General features: G+C 50.7%; 1 protein-coding gene across 1 annotated transcript in view; it reads left to right on the forward strand.

Moving 5' to 3' along the window:
- Positions 1–1,462: 1,462 nt before the first annotated feature.
- The window catches only part of LOC118497826 (cytosolic carboxypeptidase 4-like), a 106,369-nt gene continuing 79,946 nt past the window's right edge, over positions 1,463–27,885 (forward strand). Inside the window, exons 1-5 of the mRNA XM_036013552.1 lie at positions 1,463–1,535; positions 4,508–4,550; positions 9,559–9,688; positions 22,781–22,912; positions 26,981–27,157. Of these exons, the coding sequence (XP_035869445.1) occupies positions 1,463–1,535; positions 4,508–4,550; positions 9,559–9,688; positions 22,781–22,912; positions 26,981–27,157 (555 nt within the window). The remainder of the gene's footprint in view (positions 1,536–4,507; positions 4,551–9,558; positions 9,689–22,780; positions 22,913–26,980; positions 27,158–27,885) is intronic.

Below are 27,885 nucleotides of genomic sequence, written 5' to 3' on the forward strand. Positions count from 1 at the left end.
CTGCGAGTTCTTCTCGCTCTGGAAGAGAAACGTGGGGTGTGACTTGGTCTTACGGTCCCACGGAAGGACCCTCGTGGGTTCCTTTGGGAGATCTCAGCCGTGAGCTCCTTTATCAGCTCTTCCATCAGGGAGGAGAGGATGGAGCTCCCACTGCCGTGTTATAAAAAGGCATTTATTTGCCCTGGCTGGCGTAGCTCAGTGGATTGAGCATGGGCTGCGAACCAAGGTGTCGTAGGTTCGATTCCCAGTCAGGGCACATGCCTGGGTTGCAGGCCATGACCTCCAGCAACCGCACATTGATGTTTCTCTCTCTCTCTCTCTCTCTCTCCCTTCCCTCTCTATAAATAAATAAGTAAATAAATAATCTAAAAAAGGCATTTATTTTTTCTCATTGTTAATGCTTTTGAGCTCTTCATGGAATATTTCCTTTCATCAAAAGTTTCTCTCTGACAAGGCAAGTACAGTGACTTTTAGTCCAAAGCAGACCACAGGCCTGCAGGTGATCGGGGAAAATCAGCATCCTGTCCTTAAATCTGTTGGATTAACAGTAAAAGAAGAAAGTCACCGTTTTAATTTAGATATTGGCTGCCCCGGGAAGAAGTACTCAGGCAGCAGGAGATTGGGGCGTTGGGTTTTTGTGTCCCCTGGATAACGCTGCATCAGTTGCCTGTCACCCGGGGGTGGCGGTGCTGGGATGGTGCAGAGGATTTGGGCAGAATGACGCGGGCATAGTGTTTGCCTTGAGCTGCCTGACAGTATTCCCCAGAATGGAAATTTCTCGTGGGGCTTGTCCAGCGCCGTGTTCCTCAGAATGAGAACAGTACCTGACACACAGTAGTTGTGGTAGCAATAAATACTCGGTGAATTCATCAATAGCATATCTTCTCGCACACCACTTCTGTCTTTTGAATATAATTTCATACCTCGCACCCGCGTGCCGAGCATGAGGGAGAGCATTAATTTCACGGGTGAGAAGCCTGGAGACTGGAGTGCCGGAAGAGCTCTGCAGCTGGTGATCAAGTCATGGCACTAGGCTCTCGAGCCATCAATCACCGAAACATTCAGCAGTGAAATTCCTTCTTCAAACAACGTCTGACTCCAAGTTCAGCCTGTGGTTCAGAGAGAAGCTAAGGCACACGGGTGCACGTGGCCGTGGGGGGCAACCTCCGTTTCAGACGGCTTTTCTTCCCCAGACTTCACCCCCTGCGGACGTTGGACCGACGTGCTGATTGGTGGGGAAGACTTTGGGGCGTCTCGTAGTAACAGCCTAGTTTACTCCGATTCACTCAGAAGCTGATCTGCCTGTGTGTCCTCACACAGAGTAGTTAGCGTCTCTAAACCTTTAGTTCCTCCTCTGAAAATCGGGAATTATGATAACAAATGTCTATAGGGTTATTGTGGCGGTTAATGGGGATAATACATATAAGCCATTAGCAAAAGACTGGTACACAGTAGGGACTCCATGAATGAAATCAATAATGGTGATGATGATGATGATGATGATGATAATGTTGATAATGTTGATGGTGACGATGGTGAGGAGGAGGAAGTATACCTTCTTCATAGTCCTCTGGCCTGAAACAAAAAGATAAAAGTGGACCTCATCTGTTTTGTCACATGGGGATAGACCCTGTCGATAGTAAACACATATAATAATTATGCATTTTATTTTCCATCACAGACATGACAACGGAGGGAAACATGAACATTGAGAATACCATGGTTTTGCTTTTGTGGTGTCAGAAAGCATTTGAAGTCTAACAACCGTTGCTTCGCTGTTGATTTTTCGATGTAATGAACACTTACAAAGGACACTTCACTGAGGCCATCTCAGATTACATAACTGAACGGCACTTTACTGATGTTCCTCCGCATTCTTAGGTAGTTTCAGTGGGTCAGGCGCTCTTCCGGGCTCTGGGGGCTGAGAGATGGGGCGAGACGCAGTCTTGTCTGCTCAGGGCGGGCTGTCTGTCGGGTGGGGAGAACAGGGGTCCTACCGTACGGCCAGTGCTGTGGCAGAAACATCTGCAGGCTGCTTCTCTAAAAAAAATGAAAACGCCCGTATCTCTCCGGTCATTTTCTTTGTCTGAGTTTCTACGTGATGTATTTCCGAGGCTAGGCTCATGGGAACGTTATTTCCTGGGTCCTTGACTATGGGCAGCCGTGCATCTGTCCCTGTTCGTGCTTGCAGATCAGTTTTGCTGGATGCAGAATCTGTCTCTCGTTATTTCCTTTCTTTAAATGTCTTATTTAATACTTCGAATATCACTGTTGTGCCGTCATTGGAAGCGTTGCTGTCCACAAGGGTTAGTATAATTATTCCTTTTTAAGGCACATGCTTTCATTGCCTAGGTGCCCAGTGAATTTTTTTCCTTTAAAACCCACAATTATTACTCGATTCTGTCTCAGTGTTGGTTGTTCTGAGTCAGTATTCTCAGATACAGAACTACTTCAATATGTAGCTTTGAATTGTTTGAATATTTTATGAGTGTTTTGTTAATACAAGTTTTAGCATTTATTCTGATCTTTGGCTTCTTTTTTCTTTATTAGCATGTTGGACGTCATTTGCCTATCCTCAATATTTGTCACTTTCGCTTGAGTCCTTTTTATCTCTGTTACTTCCTTAGGATTAAAAAATGTTTTTCTGTTCACATTTTTCTCTTGAGTGCTTCCAGCCTGGGTTTTATTAACTCAAGGATGATTTCTCTTTCTAATCATTTTCTGAGTTGTTACATAATTTCTGAGTTTTTCTAATTCTTACATAATGTTGTTCTTCCATGAATTATAGAACGTTTTCCCCTTAAAACTGTAACTTGTACAAACCTTTTAAGTGTTTATGTTGAAATAATTTATGCATCAAAAAGTTGTAACAATTGTAAAAAAGTTATGTGTCTCCTTCACTTAGCCCCCCCAGATGCTCACGTGTTACATGCCCATAATAAAATGATCAAAGCCAGGAAGTTAACATTAACACACTGGTATTAATTACTCTGCAGACATTGTTCAGATTTTGCCAATTGTGCCAATAATACCATTTTTCTCCAGAATTGCAGCTGTGCATTTAGTAGTTATGCCTCCTCAATCAGTCGCCTTCCATCTAAAATAGTTCCTCAGTCTTTTTTTTTTTTAGATTTTATTTATTTATTTTTAGAAAAAGGGGGAGGGAAGAAGGAGGAAAGGGAGAGAAACATCAATGTGTGGTTGCCTCTCGCGTGCCTCCCACCAGGGACCTGGCCTGCAACCCAGGCACGTGCCCTGACTGGGAATCGAACTAGCCACCCTTTGCTTCGCAGTCTGGTGCTCAATCCACTGAGCCACACCAGCCAGGGCTGTTTTGTTTTTCTTGATCTTGATGTGTCTGATGAGCATCAGGCTGCTCTTTGGAGAACGTACCTTAATTCGGATTTGTCGAATGTATCTTTGTGGTTAAATTCAGGTTTTGTGTTTCTGTCAAGAGCACCGTGGGTTGCACTGTGCCCTTCTCGGCTCCCTGTGTCCGTGCACACACTGCTGCCGTGTCTCCAAGGGTGATGTGAACTTGAACTTCTTGGTTAAGGTGATACCTGCCCTGTTCCTTCCCCACAGAGTTACCGTGCTTCCCTTTGGCATTAATAAGTATCTTGTGGAGAGACACTCTGAGTAATGTCCGTATTTTGTTCCCCATCATACCTTCACCCTCTAATTTTAGCACCCACCGATGGCGGTTTGCAACAGTTACTATGATGTTTGCCGAATGATAACATTTTTGTTTCCCCCCCTCCTATATTTGTATTGAATTTATCGGGGTGACATTGGTTAATAAAATTATACAGGTTTCGGGGGTACAGTTCTATTACACATCATGTGTACACTGTATTGTGTGTTCAGCACCCCAAGTCAGGTCTCCTTCCATTGCCATTTACCCCCGCTTTTACCCTCTTCCACCTCCCCACCCCCTTCCCTCTGGTCATCACCATGCTGTTGTCTGTGTCTATGAAGGGTTTTTTTTTTCTTAATTCCTTCACCTTTTGCACCCAGCCCCCTCCCCTCTGTCCCCTGCCCACACCCCTCTGACGGCCGTCAGTCTGTTCTCTGTATCTGCGAGTCTTGTCTCCATTGGGTCTGCAGGTTGGTTCTGTTCATTAGATTCCACAGGAGAGAAGTCAGCAGGTACTGGTCTTTGTCTGACTTGGTCATTTCACTTAGCAGCGTGTTCTCTAGGTCCGTGCACTCATTCCGTGTTTGCCGGGCACTGGGGTTGGTCTCTCCTCTTCCCCTGCCCTTTAGATTATTGACTCTCTGAACATTTTAAGTGACAAAAACATCCTAATACTATGACCCTAGTAATCCTGATTGTTTTGAGCTTTGCAACGGGGCCTTACGATGAACGTACTTTCCTTTTTTTCCCTGTTCCCTCCTTCGACCACCCAAGCAATGCTTATTGCTCTGGGTGCAGTGTCTGCCAGTGGCGCCCCCTGCTGCTCTGTCCTGTTCCTGCGGCTTTGCGCAACTTTGCCTGTGTCCACAGTCCCCTCCCGCACCTGTGCTGCCCCCTGGGCTGAGGATGTGCAGTGAGTGGTGAGGCCACTCGCTAAACCTCAGACACGCTGCCTGTCCTTAGACTCCCGAGCCGGAGGCACTGGTATGACCACGCCTCACATCCTTGATTCATTCTGATGGCCGTCCTGCCTCCATTTCCCAGTCACGGATGAATGGGAGATTTTTGAATCATTTTATTGTCCAACCACAGCTTCGTGGATTCTCTTTTAGGAAGTGACTGTTTGATCATTTCAGCTGAGGTGCTTTTGTGTGGTCATGGATTGATCCTGTTTTCCAGAGATCAGAAGTCTTTTTTTCAAAAGGAAAGGAGTGTGTTCCACCAACAACTGCAGGTTTAATGCTTAGAGACTTAGTAGACACGTTCCACCAATGCCTGAAAAGAACTGCAGGTACTATAGTGTGCGGCAGCGACGCCATCAGGGGTCAGACCAGGGCGTGTGTGAGGCAGGGGGAGGTGCGTGTCCCCCCTGAAACATTCAGCATCAACGTGAGACGAGGAGGTTCAGTTCTGCCCAGGGATCCTCCCTTTGAAACGCCTCTTAGAATCTGGGACCTAGCATCAGGGGGACTCACTGTCTCAGTCTGCTGGGGACGGGGGGTTTCTTGCAATGTCGGCATTCCGAGGCTAAAACTGCAGCATTGCTGGACAGACCGGGTAATTGGCGCTCCGGAGCTGGCACACAGCGTGCGTGTAAGCTTTGTCTTGAAGTGGACCGTAGTTAAACTACAGCTGCGTTGTTTTTAAGGGAGGACTCGTTACATCAGAGGATGTCACCTACAAAAACCAGAAGGAAGCGCATCCCCCCCAGCCCCGTAAGTTTGCAGTTTTCAGTGGGAAAAAAAAATAGCAATACTTAACCATTTTATTTTTTTTATAAGCAAAGCAGGACTTCAAACTATTGGAAAGATGACCTCTTTTTCAGAAATGAGAGGCGCTGCATTTATTGCCAGCCCGTCATGGCTGTCCATCTGCTAATTCCCTTCTCGTGGAGGGAGCAGCTGTCGTCTCAGGAACGCTACAGCAGATAACAAGATGCTGTGCATTCTCCCTTCCGACGCTTAAAACGAATCCCTGGGAAGAGCCGCGGCAGTTCCTCCGGCTGCGCGCATCTCTGATATTATTTACACGGAACGGCAAATGGAGTTGGGGGTTGGAAGCAAATGGATTTGCTTTAAAAGGAGAAGCACTCGAGGTGGGTGTAGTGCCCATTACCGTCATGTGCAATTCCAAAGACGGGGGACTGGCAGAATGCACGGGCACGCACTCGGGGGACAGTGGCCACGCGGCGGGCCCTGAGTGCCAGCTCCGAGTCTGAGAGTTCCTTGTCCACACACACGGGGACCCTCCGTGCCCAAGGGCTGCGGACCAGCCAGACCTCACCGCAGACTAGCGGCTCCCCTGAATCTCACTCACATCGGCCCAGCTTCTCTCCAGGTTCAACGACTTAGCTTCTCTTACATCCCATCCTTCCCTTTGCACTGTTTCACAGCCCGAAAGCCAGTCAACAGTTTATATCGGTTCATTCCTTTGCGGTGTTTTAGATGATCTGTTTTCCCGCTCTGTGGTCCCATTGCTCCGCCCTTCATGGTCCTCAGGTCCAGTGAAGGACGGTAAAACTGACCACGGCCTCTCGTCTGGGTTCTTCCCCCTTTCAGTCAGCCTGCACACAGCTCCGTGGTTACCCCTCATGCGGAAAAGAATCAGGCGAAATAAGGAGCCAATGAACCCAGTCCAGGCGGCGCTCCGCGTCTCTGAGCGTTATGGGTGTGGCTGGGGTGCAGCTACAGATACTGCTGGGGTGCACAGGCAAAGCAGGGGTGGGCAGGACCCAGGCGTGGGCACAGGCAGAAGTGGGGCATTGTGGGTATTTCTGCATGGAGGGATCTAAGGGAGCCTCTCCTTTCCCCTTCACGATGATGCTGGGAGGCAGGTGAAGCAAACCTCTGTTTTTTCACCTGTGAGGATATTAACTATCAGAGAGTCCGTCCCCACAGCCCTGGCCGGGTGCTCCATGGGTGGAGGCATCATCCAGGAGGTGGTGGGTTTGAGCCCTGGTCAGGGCTTCTGCGGGAAGCACGTGGATGTTTCTCAGTCTCTGTCCTCTCCTCCCCTTCCTCACTTTCCAAAATCAATAAACACGTCCTGCCCTGGCTGGCGTAGCTCAGTGGATTGAGCGCGGGCTGTGAACCAAAGCGTCGCAGGTTCGATTCCCAGCCAGGGCACATGCCTGGGTTACAGGCCATGGCCCCCAGCAACTGCACATTGATGTTTCTCTCTCTCTCTCTCTCTTTCTCTCTTTCTCCCTCCCCTCTCTAAAAATAAATAAAATCTTAAAAAATAAATAAATAAACACGTCCTACGGTGAGGATTTAAAAAAAAAAGTCCTCACATCCCATCCCTAGTGACAGAACTTTAGATCCTTTTTACCAAAACTTGAGCTTATTATGATTGCAACACAAGCTTTTGTTTCAATTATGGGGCCTCGTGATCCAGGATGGCGTTTCTGCCAGGCGGACCCTGCCCCGACCTTGTTTCCCAGGGAGCTGAGGGAGACAGGAGGCCGGCCTGCGGAGCCGCCCGCCCCGGACACTTGCAAGGCCTGCACTCTCGCTGACCCCTGCACGTGCTTTTACGGGGCCTTGAAGGATTTCATCACTTTCGATGTTACAAAGAAAAACCACGTCCCCAGTGTTGGTGGGTCAAGGCAAGTGGGAACAGCATTTTAAAGAGAGCTGGGAGGCCGTGCCTGAGAGTGCCCGGATTTGAGAAAAGAAACTGTTGAGACACGGCAGTCACGCCCAGGAGCAGGTCCGGCGCCTGTGTCCTCCTGCGCCTGTCTGCATTCAAGGTCTGCGTCAAATTTTGCCGCGTCCTCCGTCGCCTGGCAGACCAGATACACCCTGTTTCTAGGTGTCACTGATGATAAAATGAGGAAGGGGGCGGGGTAAAGCGAGGGAAGAACAGGGAAAGAAGTCAGAGAGGAAGATGCACCCAGCCCTACCATTTTCTCAAGTCAAAATATTTTAATGGTGTAATCGTCATCCATGATTAATCTAAAGATTTCTCCATTTGTAGAGCTGACAAGCAGCAGGAAACTAATATTTAAAGATAATTCCAGAAACATGAAGATGAAAAAGGTGGTAAAAGGAGGAGGAAGCTGAACTTTTTTTTCCTTCCACCTCCAGGATTTATTGAAAAGGGTATTAAAAACACAGGAAATGTATCTGATTCTACATATAAATGCTAATGCCGTTATTTATTCCAGACTGTTTACTGAGTACCAGCCCCAACACATTCAGTGTACAAGGGTTTTGGTGGTAACAAAGAACTGTTCCTGTCTCCAGGAAGCTCATGGCTGAACAGGGAAGACAAGAGTAGCCCTGGCGGCTGTGGCTCAGTGGATTGAGTGCTGGCCTGCAAACCAAAGGGTTGCTGGTTCGATTCCCAGTCAGGGCACATGTCTGGGTTGCAGGCCAGGTCCCCAGTAGGGGGGTGTGCAAGAGGCAACTGATTGGTGTATCTCTCACCCATCCATGTTTCTCTCTCTCTTTCTCCCTCCCTTCCTGTCTCTAAATAAATAAAATCTTTTTTAAAAAAGGAGTTTTTAGCCCTGGCTGGCGTAGCTCAGTGGATTGAGCATGGGCTGCGAACCAAAGTGTTGCAGGTTCGATTCCCAGTCAGGGCACATGCCTGGGTTGCAGGCCACGGCCCCCAGCAACTGCACATTGATGTTTCTCTCTCTCTCTCAAAATAAATAAATAAAATCTTTTAAAAAAAAGGAGTTTTTGCAAAGATGGCTGGGTGATAAAAAGATACCTAGATAGAGAGGTAAACCCCCTTACAGTGGTTTTACAAGAACTCTGAGGGAACCTCTGGGTGCTTTCGCAGCATCCGGAGCAGAGTGCAGTGGGCTAGGGGCCAGGGGAAGTCTCTCTGAGGGGCTGACGCGGCGGGAGTGGGCAGAGCCTAGGGGAGTCCTGAGACGGCAGACACGGTTGCCCAGAGGGAACTCTGAGCAGTGTGCGGGGCTGGGGTGTGGGCAGGCAGGGCAGCAGGACGTGGGGCAGGACTAGAAAACAAGAGGCTCCACAGCTTTTCCCCAGTCTGTGGCACCCTACTCCCCGCCCTGGTGAGTCAAGGACATCTCAGCGGGACTGTCAGGAGCCTCCCCCAGCGCGGGCTATACGGGCAAACCTGGGGACGGTGGGCTCTTGGGGAGACCTCCCCCGTGGCTCAGCACCTCCGTCTCCTTCCCTCCCACCTGCAGCCCACGCCACCGCCGACCCGCTGTGTCACCTCTGTGAAATACAACCTGCTGCTTTTGATGATGAACATCTCTGTTTCCCAAATGAGGGAATGGGTGGTTCTGAGCTGATTTCTAGTGCTAATATTCCCCGAGACTCTGGTTCCCTGGGTAAATGTCAGCCTTTCTCAGTCCTCTGTGAGGACGGGGGGAAGCAGTGTGATAGGAGAAAGAGCCTCCTACCTTCTAGAGGCAAACGGACGTCGAGATAAACCTCAGCTCTTAGTGATAGGATCTTGGGCCTTCCAGTCGGCCATTTGTTAAGCTCCAGTCTCTTCACAGGGTGCAGGAACACCCACCTGGCGGAGTTCCAGGGCCAGCTGGAAATATCCTATCTCACCCACCCAGCATAATAGATGGAGCTCTGTTTGTGTAATTGAAGGTCCCAGAGTCTAGATGCGTTTACAGAACACATTTTCTGTGCATCCACAGAGTGAGGAACTACATCTCCCAAACTTCATGTGAACACTTTGGTAGCCCAATGCCAAGCGAAATAAGGTTTCCCATTTTGGGGGTGCTGTGAGAGCAATCGCACCTCTGTGGAAGTCGAGAGGACAGCCCTGCAGCTCTCGGGACGCCTGCAGTTGCAGCCACCCGGGCAGACGTCAGGGGGAAGTTGGCTTCGTTGGTTTCAGTGGGTGTCTTATGGATACTAACTCTCCCAAGTTACCCTCTCCTAAGCGAGTGCCTGTTTGCTTGTCGTTTGTCGCTGCAGTCACCGGTGCTCCCTGCGAGGCGAGGACTTGAACAGACAGTGGCTCGCTCCCAGCGCGCAGCTCCAGCCCACCATCTACCACGCCAAGGGCCTCCTCTACTACCTGCACAGCGTGGGCCGCAGCCCTGCGGTGAGTCCCTTCCTCCCGCCTCCACACTCCTGGCTGGTTCCTTCCCCCTTCCAGGAGGCAGAGTACTTCTGTTCAGGCCAGAAGACCAGATGGAGGGAGCCAAAGGCCTGTGTGTGAGCAGCTCTGAGGGGGGCTGGAGTTAATAAGCCTTAGGGCTGCCATGAAACAGCACCACAGATGTGGGGGGGGGCTTCAAGGGACAGAAACGTATCCTCTCACACTCCCGAAGGCTTGGAGTCTGAGATTAAGGTGCCAGCAGGCCGCGATGTCTCTGAAGCCTCCAGGGAAGAACACTGTGTTGTCTCCCCACTGCGTGCGTCTGTGTGCACATGCTCCTCTTTTTGGAAGGACGTGAAGCACTGGACTCGTGCCCCCTCTCATTCAGGACGGTCCCATCCTGATTTGACGACGTGCACGGAGACCGTGTTTCCAAATAAGGTCCCTTTCACGGGCACCGGGAATTAGAGCTTCGGCAGTTTTGCGGGGTGTAGGGACACAGTGTAGCCCCCAGCAGCGGCCGCCCACTGGTTCACGCCTCATCAGTGAGGCTCCCGGTCTAGAGGGCAGAGTGGGTCAGTGCTGCGCTCGCCTCCTCCCACGCCCGCATCACAGTCCCAGCTCAACCGCGGAGCAGCCAGCACGGAGAACCTCCTGGGGTCTAGCCGGACAGGAGTCTCCTAACTAGGAATTTGTAGGAGACCCACAGCAGGACTGGCAGGAGGGGCGGAGACACGGAGCAGGCTGGCCCCACCCCCACGTGTGTTGACCGGAAAATCAGGAGGGATGTCTTACTAAATTCTGAGGATGGTTCTGGCAGTGGCCCAGGCATATTTCATGTATTAGTTTTCACCCAGGCCTATAGCAACTGTGCAGTGGATGAAGAACAGAGTATTCAAAACCTGTGGCGTAGGCTTAAGATAAGAAAGGCAGCGATGGTGGCCAAATGACGGCACTGAAGCCATCATTTATCGACTCCAAACTGTGCGTGTCTGTCTGCCAAGCCGTGGAGGCTCCTAGGCCCAAATTTTCAGTGGGAAGGAACTTGAAGTAACGTGGAGGAGCTCGCAGGTGAGCCAGCGCAGCCACCTCTACCCCTAACCACCTTCTGATCCTACGTAACGTGGCATGTTCAGTGAGTAGCTACTGAAACAGTGGATCGATCTCTAATACAGGATGTTGTTTAAATATCAGCATGATTCAGAGGTCAAGGGATTTCCCAGGAGTGGGGAGTCAGTGCTGACCGGTCATTCTCTCCTACAGCCCTGCCTTTCTTCAGCACTGCTCTTCGGGGAGGTGTGCTGGGAGTCCCCATGCCTCCCCTCAGGTCCAGGGACTCCCTAGAAGGAGTCACAGAACTCAGAATAGCGCTTATGCTCACGAATGCTGTTTATTACGGTGACAGGATGCAAATTGAAGTCAGCGGAGGTGGGAGGTGCCCATGTCTCCGGGTGTTTGCTCCCAGCGCGTTGTGTGGACAGTGCTTAGCTCTCCGCAGTGACGTGTGATGACGTGTGATGACGTGTGATGACATGTAGAGTGGGGCCAGCCCAGAAAACCTGCTGAGAGGAGCATCGGTATCCAGGATTTTTATTGGGGGTGAGGTGGTAGACACCCCACATGGCTCATCGTGTTCACTCAGGCTCCAGCCCCTTCAGGGGTCAAGCGGACACTTTGTGGCCCAAGACCCCCGCCACAAATCACAGGTCAGTGTCAACTGTGTGTCACGGCCCCAGGCCCCAGGTAAAGATGCTCTCGTCCAGCGGAATAGTTGAAGGATGTCAAGGTCCTCTCCCGGGAGCCAGACCTGTGTTTGGAATTCTCAGGGTTTGAGCACTTCAGACTTGTCCGGTCAACTGTGCATTGTACAGAGAGCAAAGCACATCCTTTTCCCCGAAGAATCCTCGTTGTACACCTGGTCAGATTGTGCAGCCCCTCACCCTCCCATCCAAGAGGTACTGTAGGCCATGCTGTCTCCCCTCCGGAAGCAAGGTCATGGAGCCTTGACCTTGCTCTTCTCGCAGAGCAGAGCCCCAGTCTCCCGGTCACGGCCTGGAGAGCGCGTGCTCTCCGAGGGGGGAGCCTTAGCCTCTGGGAGAAGAGAGAGATTCTCAGGGAAAGAGGTCTGCACTGGACTCACATTTAAACACTCGGCTCATCACCGGCAGGGTTCTCCTCTGCTCTGACAGCCTCTCATTGAAGAGCAGAACGTTCATTCTAAAGTGTGACAGGTGAAACTCCTGTTAAAAACAGAAATAAACACGAGTTAACTGTAAACATGACAGCCACAGACTTGTTTCCTGCTGGGACCATCTGAGAGGTGGGCAAGAAGCAGCTGAGCACTGAACGCTGTGCGCGGTGTCACAGACCCTCCGATGGGCTCAGCGTCCCCTCCTCGTTGACGACAGGGCTGTGTTTAACCGGCTGCCTGCTGACTGTAGCGCCCTGCCGCACGTTCCAACGTACTCGGCCCGCTCTGCTCTGGGAAGGTTCCCGCCGTGCCGGGGCTGACCCCTGGGCTACACGGCTACACAGCCGCGGGTGAACTGTGATTCTGCACAGCCTCTGGCTCTCAGGAAAGTATCTCCTGAAGCCGTGGGAGGCCGCTTCTGGCAGCTTGGAGGCTCCACCTGTTCAAGGCGGGACTCAGGCATTTGTCCGTTTTTGGATAGAAGGATATCAACTCCAGGGCCAATGGGAATGTGAGACAGGGTTGACAAAGACCATACAATAAGCAGTACAGCAATATTGGCACATTCTTTCCTTCATCCATCCGACTTACCATTCATCCACCCATCCATTCACTCATTCATCTGTCTACCTGCCCATCCATCCATTCATCCACCCATCTATCTACCACCCACCCACCTACCCATCCATTCATCCATCTATCCACTCACCCACCCACCCACCCATCCATTCATCCACCCATCTATCCACCACCCACCCATCCATTCATCCACCCATCTATCCACCGCCCACCCACCTACCCATGCATCCATCCATCCACTCACCCACCCACCTGCCCATCCATTCATCCATCCATCTATCTACCCGCCCACCCATCTGTCCATCCATCCATCCATCCATCCGTCCATCTATCCACTCGCCTACCCACCCATCCATCCATCCATCCATCCATCCGTCCACTCGCCCTCTGGACAGGCATCCATCTGTCCACTCATTTACACCATGTGTGTATAATCATTGTGCTAGGTTCTGGGGGTGCAGGTCCAATTTTAAATTTGAAACAGCTTGCCCTTTTCGTCGAGGAGTCCATAGTTTACTTTGGTAAGAAAGCGGAGTGGTATCTGCACAGAAACCAACGAGTGCAAATGTTAAAAACTGTCACAGAGACTCACATGAGTTGCTGAGTCATTTTCCCTGGAGTTGATGGGAAATCTAGACCCTGGAGGTGCCATCTGAGCTGGACTTGGAGGGTGAATGAGAGTTCTGTTTGGCTTTTGTTACAGTCAAGCTGAGAGCCACGCTTCGCTCAGAGAGCCCGCAGGTCTGGCAGGGATCTTCTGATCCGCCGCCTTGCGAAACTGGAGTTCCGGCCAGTTTTCTGTGCTCGGGCTCGCCGGGTAAGGTAAACAAAAGGAAGCTCTTCATTAGCTGGTGGGCGAGACTCATGTGATATCACGCTTTCCTGCTCTCTTTGAACCCCAGTTTTGTCTCTTTTGTTTGTGAGAGGCTCAGGAAGCCTACTCCAGATGTTGGATGCAAAAGCCCAGACACATAGTCAATACTGATATATTTGCACGCGGGAACGCTAGCAAACAGTACAAATTAGAAGGACACCACCAGCAGTAAAGGGCCAATGTACTCAACGGCGTGGGTGGGCTTCAGAAACATGCCGAGTGAGGTGTGCTGGACACTAAGGAGGACAAGCTCCACATTGAAGTTCAAGATCAGGGAACCTGCGAAGACAGGAATTCCGAACAGTGTTTGCCTCTGGAGGAGAGTGAGTAATTGGGGCCAGGAGGGAGCTCTCCAGGTCAGTGGAAATGTTGTTCTGTGTTTTGATTAAAGAGTCCATTACACCAGAACTCATCGATCTGTGCATGCGAGATCATGTGCGTTTCTCCAAAGGTGCACGCTTACCTAAATGCGGAGGATTAAATATCAATAAATTAAAGCAAAGTCACTGAGCTTTGAAGTGTGACTAGGAGATAGGAGGGGGCGTCCCAAATGAGGCGGACCTCTCATAGAGACACGCAGTTCACGCCAAAGGAGACATCTTTCGTAGAAGAGACTAGAAAGGCTGCCAGATGAGATCTGTCTGGGTCCAGGCAGGGAAAAGCCATGCAAGCAGAGAAGCCCAGAGAAGCAGGCAGGCTCAACGATTAGCTAGTGGGCGGCATTGAATAGGCTGCCCTTGGTGGGCAAGGAGGGGCAGGGGGCAGGCGGCCAGAGGGCCCGTCAGGCACGGCCTGGGGGACTGGAAGGAAGCTCCAAGGGTCCCGGGAAGCAGGGCCAACAGCCTTTTCCTGAGCTGCTGTGTTGCAGCTGACCTTGGCCCCCGCGCCACTGCAAAGCATCTGGGCTTCCGAATCAGGACGGGCGTGGGCCCCCGTCCTCTCGCCCCTCGCTCTGTGAGAGCGTCCTGGGGAAGGAGGGCTCTTTGAAGGGCTCATTGATTTCTGTTTCCAAGTCACCCGAACGGGCTGCTTTCTGCCAGGGCACAGGGTGGGCAGATTGTGGTTCTGTCTTTCTCTGGGGCCAAATGGAACAGAATTGTAAGCTGCTTAAATGATTTCCCTGCTCTTATTTTGCGCCTCTGGCAAAATAAGGTTTTAGTTAATCATCTTCTTTTCAAAGAGGTGCAGATGGAGGGGGCAGAAGGGACGACATGTCCCCTCCTAAAGCCTAACCTCCAAGGTCTTCATACGCAGCATTTATTTTAGCTGCACGTTGTTTTTCTTCTCTCTCTTTTTTAAAACCTTCACCCAAGGACGTGCTCATTGGTTTCAGGGAGGGAGGAATGGAGAGAGTGTGAGAGAGAGAGAGGGACGGACAGAGAGACATCGAGGTGAGAGAGAACCGTCGAGATGGCTCCCGTATGTTCCCCGACTGGGAATCAAACCTGCCACCTGGGCGTGTGCCCTGGCTGAGAGTGAAGCCCCCACCCCCAGTCCTTTGGTGTACGGGGCAATTACGCCAACCAGCTGAGCCCCCCCACCCTCCGCCCCGGCCAGGCTACACGGGTGCTTTCAATGCAATTGAAATATTTTGGGAAGAAGGATGTCATCATACACAACACCAGGAGGGCAGAAAACCTCCTCCAATATTTCCTAACATAATAGAGGTTCCCACTGGGGTTAGTCACGCATTAAAACGCCACTGAGTTTAGTGTGAAAATTTTCACTCCGGTTAGCCACTGGACGGGGTCAAGTTCCTTTGCAAGCAGAGGCTGCTTGCTTTAGGGCCATGCTGGAACGTTGGCCCACAGTGGCCCAGCTTAGGTGGGAGTCTGTCACGCCAGGAAAGGGAGCGGAGCACACGTCTCCCTTTCAGGTAGCTACAGGAATCCGTTCTGCAGCTGCCCCCGTGGCCGGCCTCAGCCGTGCCTGGGAAACGAGTCCCGTGAACAACAGGGCTCTCAGAGAATAATCGAATACGCTGCTAATACCCTTCCCTTCATAGAGATGCTTATTTGCTCCACTCGGGAGCTTGGGCCGAATGCCGGCTGCAAACTATTGTACACGAGCCTGGAATCTCCAGGGCTTTCTCGAGCCTTGGTCGGTGTAATCGGAAGCGTTGCCGTTCCGGGTCTCCAGCACGTGCCCTGGAATGTGCCTCCTCCTGGCTCCAGCCTCGCCTCCACTTTCCCGGGGCAGAGGCATAAATAATGCAGAGGTCTCACTGTTGAGAAGCAGGAACCAGGCCCAGATGTCAGGAATGGGAAACACAGCAGCTTCAGGCTGGGAAGCGGGGCCATAAACACGGGGAGGGGTCAGCCACGAGGAGCGGGACCGGCCAGGGGAGGCGTGTGTGAGATTGAGAGAGGCAACCTCATGAACAAGGGGGCCCAATTAATTTACAGAGGAACTGAAATGAGACCAAGGGATGGAGGGGAAGGAAGGGGAAGGCATGTGAGGAGCATAGTAATGTGGCCACGGACGGCCTCTTTGCTGAGCCAGGGGGGATGGAAGCATGTTTGCGTGAATTAGATTAACCTCGGATTTGGCTCAGACAAGAATTCATCGGCAAAGGTACTAGGGAGAGGCGAGGAGCCCGATTTCAGCCCCATCCACACCACACGATTCGCCGAGGAAGAAATGGACACAGGAATCCATGTAGCACAGGGCGAACAAGATCAAGTCTAACCGCTCCAGCTCAAAGAAAGACAAAACTTGAACAGAACATTTAAGTCTGAATCTCTTCCTGTGCTCCTTGCCTTGGGGAAAAGCACCATCGTCTTGTCTGTTCTGGAAATCCAGGCATTGTGTGTGACCTCCTCCTCCGTGAGCCCCTAAATCTATTTAGTCGCCAGCTCTTAGAGATTTTACTTCCTTACTCCCTCACGGAGCGTCTGTTCTTCTTGTGCTTACATCCGCCGCCTTGAGCAAGGTCCCGGTCCTGTCTCATGCCTGGTCTCAGTCCCTTCAGTCCCTTGTCGCCACCCCCGTTCCCAGGGTCCGGTCACGTTGCTTCTCCTTGCCTGAACAGTTTGATGGCTCCTTCACCACCTTCAGGAAAACGTCCAGACATCCTAGTGCTCTGATGATCCGCCCGCCGCCCACTTCTGCAGGTACCTAAGTCAGCTTCACGTTCCTTTCGCTTGGTTGTCTTATGCTGAGTGGTTGCAGCCCTCCTATCCAGAGCCGTCTCTTCCTCGTTTTCCACGTCCTCGGGTAGCTCTCACTCAGCAGCACTCGTCCTGGGATGACCCCCAGGGGGCGCCGGGACCACCGGGGGCATCACAGGCCTTCAAGTTGCCACAGTGAATGAAGCTCTTAGACTGCTGCAGCCTGCTCCTACGGATCTCTCCATCTCCCGGAGAGCCCTGAACTACCTCTACCTCCGCTCTTCTTTCGGCGCAAAAACGATTTCCTCCTGGGGTCAATCCCAGCAAAACAGCTCCCGAAAGAGGCAACTAGAAATGGCAGACGTTTCAGAACAAGGATTCTGGATTAGCGCACACTGGGGCTCAGATACGTGCTTGCACACTTAATGGCAGTGCCACCTTGGGCAAGCCTGAGCAAGTTACTTGTTTTATCTGAAACTCGGTTTTCTCGGCTACAAAAATGGGGGTAAGTGTCGCGCCTGGTTCATTATGAGATCATCTATGGACAGTGTTTAGCGCCGTATCTGAAGTACATTCAGTAAAGTAACTATTGTTGCCGTTGTTATTAAGGGTGATACTTTGTTGTATTAAAGTTGCAATTTTTCCTGCCAAACAGAGGAAGACAACACATACTTGTTCAACCAACTCATGAATAAGCAACAGAAGACCATTGGTTATAACCTGTGACTATTGAGGTGCCATAACTGGGCTCACTTTCTCCTTACCTGGCACAAAATTTTACAGAAAGGAAATACGTGTTAACATCTTCCAGCAGGGAAGAAAAAGCTTTGTCAACTGAAATAACTTGATAATTTGTCTTGTAATTGCCTCCTACAATTGAGAGGAACACATGTTTTACATAATTAACAGGCATTTATTTTGGGGGATGTCGTCTGAGCAACAAGCAGAACAGTGTCTCGTCCCCTGCACTCCGAATCCTCGGAGCCCACGAGAACTGCTGGGCAGAGCCAGGGTCGTCCTCACAGGCAACTAGGTCTGCGATTTGTCATTCGCCTCAGCGTTCGGCGTCTGTAAGGATCCGGAAAAAAAATAATAAAACTCTTCTTTCCAATGTGAGTTCAGCATTCAAGGAGCACCTGTCACTACGTTGGTGTAGCTCCTGGCTTTGTTGAGAAATCTGTTGCTAAGACACAGGCGTAATTTGTTTGCACACTTTCCCTGCGAATGGTAGTTGCTAAACTCACCAAGAGAAACAGAGGTGAGAGAGGCAGGTGGTGGAGACTTCGTGATGGAAGAGGGTTAATCCTCAATCATTTCCTTGGTTCCCCCAGACTAGAGGCTTTCAGAGCTCGGTCCTGGGACCGGGGGGCAAACTCACCCCTGGGGATTGTTTGAGGTTCACATTCCCGGGCCTAACCCAGACTTACCCGGTTCACAGGTCTCAGGGGAGTAAGTAGCTCACCATCTGTACCTCAACAAGTCCTCCAGCTTACTCTGACAACCCACTCTGACAGGTGGTCGCACGTGGGACCCACCGATCTGGAGACTCCAGCTCAGAAGAGTGGTTCTCAGACCCGGCCGTACGCTAGAATCACCTGGAAAAGAGTTTAAGATCCCACAGCCCTGGTGTGACTGCAGACCAGTTAAATCAAAATCTCCGGAGGTGGGCTCCAGGCGTGGATATTTTTAAAGTCTCCTTGGGACACTCGAGTGCGCAGACGGATGGAGACACGGGAGCCTGGGGAGGGGGGGAGTGTATTGGGAAGAACAAGGATCCCACTCTAGCAACCTAAGCAGTGAGATGCAGAGTTTGGAAGGAAGTCCAGAAGGCCACACCGAAACTGCAGAGGACCAAAACCCCAGATAGCCCTTCCCGTCTCTCTTGTTTCTCTCTCTCTGCCGCCACATTCCGTTTTCTGCCTTTTCCCTGCGAGTTTGCTGAACCGCCCCACCCTCTACAGAGCAGCCCCTTCTGCTGGTTCGCTGCATCCGCACTCCCATTGTCTGTCCTCCGTGTGGCTCGACTGGCCACTCGACCAGCTCCCTCCTCCCAGCTCCAGGAGCATTTCGGCTCCCACACCCACAACTCAGGGGTGGTGGGAAGCTGGGGAGACTTATTTTCTCATACGATTTTGACTTAAAACTATGAATTAAGAATACCACATAAAATAAACTATGTGCATTTTTTTTTTACTGAAGAGAAACTGCTTGAAAAACGCTTTCCTGCTCATGGAGAATCTACAATGTAATTTAAAAATCCTCCCAAATGTAATGGTCGTTCACTGCTAATGACGAGTAAGAGAAGGGGGCAGCGGGGTGGACAGAGAGAACAGTTTGGAGTCCCTTAGCCCTTGAAGCCCTCATCGCACAGGTATTTGTCTGTGCAAACGCCGACCTGCTCCCTCCTGCTGAAGTCAGCGTTCCTGCCTGCAGCCACCGAGATCCCAGAAACCGGCCCAGAGGTCTGTGAGGCCCTCCTGTTCACGCTCCTCCCCCAGCAGAGCCGCGGGGCCGGCCGGCTCCTGTTGGCCCTCCAAGACCCGGTCTTCGCCTTCTCCTGTTCTGCCCTAGCAGACCTGTCCTGCATTCATCCTGCCGTGGTCCCCTTACATGTGTTTCTCTGATGACTCCCCGAGTGCACCCGGGTTGTCCCGGGCCCCTGGCCTGCCGCCAGCAGCGTCCTGGCTAGTGAAGGAGCCGCAGGCCTTCATTGGAGGCCAGAAGGTGGGCCCCGCCTCGTCTGAGTCTGACCAACCTGCCGGCAGCATCACGGAGGGCAGCTCAGCTGGCTTCCGCGGAGACAGTCCCAGAAACGAAAGTGCTTTAAAGTGTGGCACAGCGTTGCAGGGCAGCAATGACCACAGAAAGCTATTTCTTGCCAGTAATAGACATTCAACAGCTGTGGAATGTCACATGGAGCTGGAGTCGATGTCCCTGTCATCCCTTCTTGTGGTCTCCCTCTGCGCTGTGGGGTGGCAGCACATACATGTGCATGCTCCGGATGGGACTCGGGGAGTTTGGAGGGAGTGCTGCCGTGATCCCGGAGCCGCCTTTTCTCTAGGATACACATCTCCAGGGTCATCAGGTGTCATGCGCTGCTTGTGGTGTGTAGATATTCTCACTTCCCTTGGCTCTCCAGCTCCTCTGGACCAAGGTGTCCTGGTGTGTTCTTAAAGGCCACACTCACAAATGGAAAACACCACGTTGGATATAAAGTGACCGGTAGGAGGTACATTGGACTGACTGTTGTCCTCTTACATATTCGCTTTACTTCTCGCAGAGGCGACTCACGATTGGATTAACCAGATTAGTTTTTGACATCTGTGGCCACTGATGCCTTCTGAACAGACGGCCATCAGAACCCTTCCGACATCTCATTCCACATCTGCTTCCCAGTTCCACGCCTCTGTCCTTCCCTGGGCCGCTCCCTGGACCTAACTACAGAACCCTAGCTTACTCCCACCTCAGTGTCTCTGTTCCTGCTCTTTCTGTTCCCTTTGCCGCTTCTCCGTTCCGCCCCAGTGGGTTTACTCCGCTACCACTGGTCCTCAGTTCTGTACAGTCAGCACCTTTGACAGGCCCCTTGGCCCTGCACTTAGCGCACGAAGGCCATACCTGTAGACACTGAGAAATGAGTGTGAGGAAACACCTCATTAAAATACTAGGACTTGCCCTGTCTAGCGTAGCTCAGTGGATTGAGCATGGGCTGTGAACCAAAGCATCGCAGGTTCGATTCCCAGTCAGGGCACATGCCTGGGTTGCAGGCCATGGCCCCCAGCAACCGCACATGGATGTTTCTCTCTCTCTTTCTCCCTCCCTTCCCTTTCTAAAAAATAAATAAATAAAATCTTTTAAAAAATACTAGGACTTCCCTCTCTGCGAAGCACATGCACGTGTTGTAGCATATGTTCGTTTCACATGCGCAGTCACAGCCGCACAGCGCGACAGGGTCTTGGGAACTGAACCGGCCGTGTAGTCCCCAACCAAATTAGGAGAAAGAACACTACTGGCTGCCCAGAGGCACCAGGCAATACTACTCCCCCCACAACATAAATGCACCCCGAATTTCTGCCACCATATTCGTGTTGCCTAGTTTTGAATATCATATGGAAGAAAGCATGTAAATGCACTCTTTCCTGTCTAGCTTGTTCTCTCATTTATGGTGCTGGAGAGCGTCCTGTTGAACCACGACGCCACAGTGAACTAGTCCATCCTCCCGTTTACAGTCTTAGGCTAATGACAGTGGTGCTTCCGGGTACCTTCTCGGCATCTTCTGGGACCATTTCTGTTGGGAGGGTTCCAGAAAATGTATATACTCAGCATCAGAAGACACTCCCCATGTGTTCTCCAGAGAAGGGGTGTCAGCTGATAGTCCCACAAGCTGGGTCCGGGAGCTCCCCGGGCTGGCCGTCCTGATCAGCGTGTGGCGTCGTCTGCCTCTGTGATTTTGTCAGTCCTGTGAGGGGCAGTGGCAGTACGCTGTGGTGTTTAAATTATATTCCTTGATGTTAAGGAGGTCGAGTCATCCATTTCCATCTGCTTGATAGCCATGTGGACATTCTCTTCTGTAAAATGTTGATTCCAGTTCTCCTGCCTGTTTAAAAACTGGGTCACCTCTCTCTTCTGTGTTGATGTGTTTAGAAAGATGGGATTGGGTCGTGAGTTGGATCATGTCCTTGGGATCAGCACTGGCCACTGGTAGGTGGGGTGCTGGTAACGCAAGCCGTGCAGTGACATCACAGTTAATTAGGCGGCCGTCCGTGGCTGGTTTTAATGAAGTGTCAACTCAGCAAGTGCCTCGGGCGCCCAGTGGCTACTGCGACTGATCATTATGGCGGTAATGAGGACTATAAGCCCCTTAGACTTTTTAATTCATTTCGGTGGTTACGGAAAGAAAATGACAAGATTAGATTTTCTTAAACTTTCAACCCAATGTGTTGTGTGAGAATGAAAGAATGTCCGTGATGGCCATAACATAATACCCGATTTCCTATAACCATAGGGCCTGGCGTTGCTGAGAATCAATCAAACCGACAATTGCAGGGTCTCACAGGAACGCTAGGAACCGACTTGCAGATATCGAGACCTGGGACTTGGGGTGGGGGTGTCTAAATGGAATGGCAGTCTGGAACCCCGAGTCACTCGGGCCTCACCCAGCAGTGGCCCACCGTCTGGGGGGGCTGGTGCTCCCCTGCTTCAACGCCCTGTGACACACCCACTCGGGCAAATGCCTTGGAAGAGGATGTTTTTTTTTTTCTTCTTCTTTTTTTTTTTTAGATTTGTCAGAACTACCCTAGTTGCCCCCAGAGTTCATAAGCAGGACCAAAGATAAGTGTGATCCTGGAAGATAGGTACACACTCTGACTCAGCAGGAAGTAGCTTGCACACCAAAGAAACCGCACGACTTTGCTAATGTGTATCCTCAGAACCTGAGCGGCGCGTGTGGGAATGAGTTCCAGGCGTGTGAAACTGTCTGTAAGGCCACAACGTAAGTCTAGTAGACTTGGCTGGCTTCACTGACAACAGTAAACATTCTAAAGATTTTTATTTCCTGTGGACTTTTAAAGTGATGTAAAACGCTCATTTGAAAAAAAAAAAAAAAGCTTTTGGCCCACCCCGACAGGCGTGGCTCAGTGGGTTGGGTGTCGTCCTGCAAAGGGAAAGGTCACCGATGCACAGCTCCCCGTCAGGGCCCGGCCTGGGGGGCAGGTTGGCTCCCAGGTTGGGGCGTGTCCAAAGGCGCCTAATCCATGTTTCTCTGTCATATTGATGTTTTTCATTCTCTCTCTCTCTCAAAGTAAATAAATAAAATACTTTTTAAAAAAGCTTTTGCTAGCCCTGGCTGGCGTAGCTCAGTGGATTGAGCGCGGGCTGCGAACCAAAGTGTCGCAGGTTCGATTCCCAGTCAGGGTACATGCCTGGGTTGCAGGCCATGACCCCCAGCAACAGCACATTGATGTCTGTCTCTCTCTCTCTCTCTCTCTCTCTCTCTCTCTCCCTCCATTCCCTCTCTAAAAATAAATAAATAAAATCTTTAAAAAAAGGGTATTGTTTAAAAAAAAGCGCTTTTGCTTCTATTTCTTCTTCTAGTTTTAACCCTGTTTCTTCTCCTGCCACACAAGTGTGTTTCCTCACATCCTGTTCAACCCTAAACCCCTTCCCATCTAACCCTTTCCCCCCGTAACGTGGCCAGCACGACTCTCACCGAAGTCGCGCATGATGCCACTGTGGCTGACCCTGCCTGGTGAGCAGTGCCTGCCTGAGAAAGGTGACGTTCTTTACTCCCAGGGACTCAACAGAGGTGACCTGGACTGACCGTGTCCTTCGTTTGGCCCTCGCAGGTCTTCTGTGACTTCCACGGCCACTCGCAGAAGAAGAACGTGTTCCTCTATGGCTGCAGCGTCAAGGAGACCCTGTGGCAGGCAGGGTCCGCCGCGGGCACGTCCGCTCTCTCGGAGGATGTCAGCTACAGGGTGAGTCTGAGGCGCCTGTCCTGACGGAAGGAAGGAGAAAACCAAAACCGTTATCTATGACACGGGAAATGGACACACCGCAGAGAGCCCATGAACCCAGGCTTGGCTTCTTGAAGTGGGTAACGAAAATGATAGCCCCTTAGTTAATCTGTGTCTCAGGAAAGGAAGGAGACACAAGGTGCCATAATTAGGAATGAAAGGGGGCATTGCTACCGACCTTCCGAAATATAGAAGAATGCTGTTAATAATGTCTGTGCCAACAAAGGGGTAGATTCTGAGGGAGACGCACCTTACCCAAACTGACTCAAGAAGACCTGATATCCAGTACAACCCATTGTTAGTGTGATGAGTGAACTATATCAGTAATTAAAGTCCCCTCACAGGTACAGTGTGGCCAGATGACCTGGTGGTGGATTCCACCAACACCATCAAGAAATAACTAACACGGATTGTAAAAAAAATTCTTTCAAAAAAAAAGCATAGAAACACTTCCCGACTCATTCTCTGAGTCCTGAATTACTCTGATATTAAAGCCAGAAAAGGTATCCCAAGAAAATAAAGCCAATATCTCTCACAAACAGCTATCCAGAAATCCTTGACAAAGTATTAGCAAGCCAGCCCAGCAGCAGCAGACAAAAATGATTACCCACTGTGACAGAGTGGGGTGTATGGCATGAATGTAAGATTATGTTAACATAAAAAAATCAGACACTCTTCCACTCCTTGCGAATAAACAAGTGGGAAAAACTACATCATTATCTCAACAGATTACAAGAAGCATTTGACAAAGTTAAATGTTCCTTCAAAATAAAACCTCGCAACAGACTGGCAGCAGGAAGGGAATTCTTCAGCCTGGAATTCGGCATCTAGGAATGTGTCATAGACGGAATGTTTCCCCCATAAGATCAGGAACGAGGCGAGAATGCTTTCACCATTTCTGCTCGTTTTACTGGATGTTCTAGCTAGTTCAGTAAGACACAAAAGTATTAAAGAGAGAAAGATTGGGAAAAAAGCAGAACTGTCTTTATTCACAGGTGATACGGTATTTTATTTAGAACATTCTTAGTGATCTAGAAAATAAACTGCTAGAACTAATAAGCCAGTTTAGCAGGGTCAGTATTAAAAGTTGATTTCATTTGTGTACTAGCAATGAACAATCCAGAAATGAAATTAAGACCAAAAGAATCTGTTTACCATAATATTGAAAAAATGAAGTCAATTAGAAACAAACAGAAAAATACACTAAAAACTAAAAAACATTATTGGGAGGAATTTAAAGAGACCTAAATATGTAGAGAAATTTATGAAGTTTGTGGGTTGGAAGACTCGATGTTTTAAAGGTGGCCATTCTTAGCGATTTTTTCCATATTGAATACAATTTCCATCAAAATCTCAGCAGGCACTTTTGTGGACATTATATGAAAAGGCAAAAAGAATTAGAATCGCCAAAGAGATTTTACAAGAGAAGAATAAAGATTTACCTTACATGATTTTAATACTTACACGATTTCAAAACTATAACCACAGTCATCTTTTTCGAATATGGGAAACCAGACAGGACTGACAAGAGTCTGCAAAAACCAGATGAATTAAAAGGCCATTCAGGCTCCTGCAAGGTGCCTCGAAACCAGAATTATTTCATCAGCATCCTTCCCCCACCTGCTCTGGCTGGGCCTAATTCCCCCGCATTGGACAAATGGGCTTCGGGGTCTCTTGAGATGCAGAAGATTCCTTCTCGGGGGCTCCATTTGTGTCATGCCCTCGACGTGCGTCCTCTCATTTATTCCTTGTAAGAGCTCTCACAGGGAGGTGCGAATTCGCCCATTTGCAGGTGAGAGGCCCTGTGGCTCAGGGAGGCCGAGGGGTTTCTTTGGAGTCACTCAGTAGGTACGTGGGGGACCTGGACTCTTGGCCCTGACCTCTCAGGCCCTGTGACCCCTGTCTTCGGATGCGTGGTATGGAGTGTCCAGACAGAGGTCTGGGCCGCAGTTCCAGCTGTCTGCTCCTGAGCAGGCAGCCTTCAGCAAGCGTTCTGAGGGCTGCTTCTAGAAGCTGAACGAGAGCCACGAGAAGAAGTGAGGTTTTCTTGGGGATGTGTATATAATAACTACAAATAATAACAGACTGGTATTTGTCACGTGGGATTTGCCCTTCTCTGACTAGCTTGTTTCACTTAGCGCGATAGTCTCCAAGTCCACCCATGCCGTCCCAGAGCAGCAGTATCTATGAATAGTCTATTTACGTCTATTAACCAGCCCCCTCGGGATCTGGATGTACCTGCTCTGGGCAGCATGGCTTCCTGTGCACAGATTTCGTGTGAACAAGGCAAAGGCCCGCCCTCACGGAGCACTGAGGCTGCGAGATACAACAGAGACACGTAGTTACGTAAACAGTAATTGAACGGGGAGTTGCAGTGAGCATTTTGCAGGGGGGCCGGGGCAGTGGGATCCCACGAAAGGGGACGAGAGTGGGCAGAAGAAACCGATGAGGAGGCAGCTGCGGAGACCCAGAGGAGGGCGTGAGCGTCCCAGTCCCCTTGTTCGGATGACGCTGTGGGCCGGAGGGTGCGGGGACCTAGAGATCACAGTCAACCCTGGCAGTAATTATGTTAATGTGTACTTATCTGTCCTATGTAATTTGTAGTATAATTAACAACTGCATTAATCTTTACATTGCTATAATTAACAATTGTATTAACCTTTATATTACTATAATTAACAATTACATTCATTTTTATATCAATATAATTAGCAATGCTTCTTTTAAGCATGAGGACCGGAAGAACCAGAGATATTAAGAGCTCTGCTCAATGTCCTAGAAAAGACCAAAACTCCATTCTTAAAAAAAAAAAAATTCGTTAATTGACATGGTCATCAGTATGTTCTCTTCCTCTACCTTCTCCCTGCAATTTGTCCAAAAACCTGCAGCTTTACTGTTTGTTATCTAACATATGTAACTCGATAATACATGCTAGTTTGTGGAGATCTGGTCAACACGGAGGTGTGAGAACCCTTCCTGTCACCGTCACAGGCGTTCCGGGCTGTCTCGGTGCAGGGCCTGTGCTGACCCAAAGTCTTGGTGGGCGAACTCAGAGTCTTCATCTCTGGGGGGAAGGGGGCCCGCTGGCTGCAACAGCCCCTCTCTGTTATTCTGGGAGCGGCAAGGCTGTACAGATGCCTTTTTAAAAATTGATTTGAGAGAGAGAGAGAGAGGAAGAAGGGGAGAGAAAGAGAGAGGGAGAAAGAGAGAGGGAGAGAGAGAGAGGGAGGAAGAGGAACATTGTTGTTTCATTCATTTATGCATTCAGTGGTTGCTTCTCGCATGTGCCCTGACTAGGGATCGAACCTGAGAACTTGGCCTATTGGAACGATGCTCTAAGCAGCTGAGCCACCCAGCTAGGCCAGATGCCTTCTAAATGGAGATATAGTGGTCTCACCCAAAGCTTTCTATCCTAGGGAGGGAAAAAAAAAGGTATATACGAATGCAAAGAGTAATGGATTTTTAGGAGTTTTATCATGGGTCCAGCTTGAGACTTATGGAGCCGAGGATGAGACCGAAGAGCTCATTCTGGCAGTTACATGCTCTCAGGAAACAAGTGTTTCTGTTCAAGCGTCATCCAGAGCCCGCATGACTGAGGTGAGGGCACAGTTCTCGGCTCGGCCCTCAGCGCTGGAGCACAGTGAGGCTGTCAACATCAGGTCCCTGTGAAGTCCGTGGCTCCCCACGGGGCCCAGGCCTGCCCCGTAGGAGGCCGAGCGCACGTTCCCAGCACGTGTCCACAGCGACTCAGAAAGACAGGGCTGAGAGATCATAGGATCTGGAGTTGGCGAGGCCGCTTGGTAGCTGTTTCTTTCTAGCCCTTTCAAGTCTCAGCGACCTCATCTTTAAAACGATGTTTAAAACGATATTCATGTCTTAGGGTTGATACCAGATTTGCGGTAGCATACGTTAAGTGTCGACTCTATTGAGATGCTTAATAAACGTTGAGCAGTCAGTTTTTATGGTGGCATATCCCCAGTCACCTGCCGCTCATGGTAATTTTTTTGTTGTTGTTGTTTTTAATTGTAGACTCTTCCCAGAATCCTTGATAAGCTAGCACCAGCCTTCACGATGAGCAGCTGCAGCTTCGTCGTGGAGAAGTCTCGAGCCTCCACTGCCCGGGTGGTGGTGTGGAGGGAGATGGGGGTGTCCAGAAGCTACACCATGGAGAGCAGCTACTGCGGCTGCAACCAGGGCCCGTACAAGGTAGGTGAGGCCACACGGGATACCCAGTCTTTCCGTCCAGCAGCATGGCGCCCCGACGGCGCGGGGCCTCTCTGGCCCTGCTCTCTGATCTTGCAGAAGGACCAGCTCAGTGGCTGCCTTCACTGGCAACGCCGTCTGTGTTGATCCTGGAGGCGAATCAGGCATGCCTGCTGATTTCGTTTGTCCGTCATCTGCCTTCGCCAGCAAGCGGCAGGGTGCCTCCCGCTGACACGCACCCCCAGCTTTCATGGAGCCGCCCGCCCGGCGCTGCTCCATGCACGGAAACATTTTACAACCAGGAGACTGACTAGTCCCCCGTGCGTCATGAAGGGTGTAGGTTAGGACATAGATGTTGTCGCTGTATCTAAGGACCGTGCTTCTCTGTCTCCTGTGCTCCTCTCAGTTGGCAGCTCCCTGCTACCTTCTGTCCCCAGGGCACGGGGAAGCGTGTGCGTGAGGTGCGTCTCCCCGGCGTCTCCCCAAGACGAATGGCTCTGGGACGCGTGCACTAGTGTCGAGTGGCAGGGCTTGTGCAAATCACCTTCCCTCCACAGCTCTGTGAACTGCACCGGCAGCCGGGGCACTGCTGCGGCGGGCTGTTCCAGCCGCTCGGCCCGAGCCCCCGCGAGGGCAGGTAAACAAGGGACGGGGTGCCAGTGCCAGCAGGGTAGGCTTTTAACACATTTGTCAGGCACACCGGCAGGCTGCTCCCTGCTGACTTCCATTCA

Source organism: Phyllostomus discolor, chromosome 12 (genome assembly GCF_004126475.2).
Source record: "Phyllostomus discolor isolate MPI-MPIP mPhyDis1 chromosome 12, mPhyDis1.pri.v3, whole genome shotgun sequence".
Lineage (NCBI taxonomy): Eukaryota > Metazoa > Chordata > Mammalia > Chiroptera > Phyllostomidae > Phyllostomus > Phyllostomus discolor.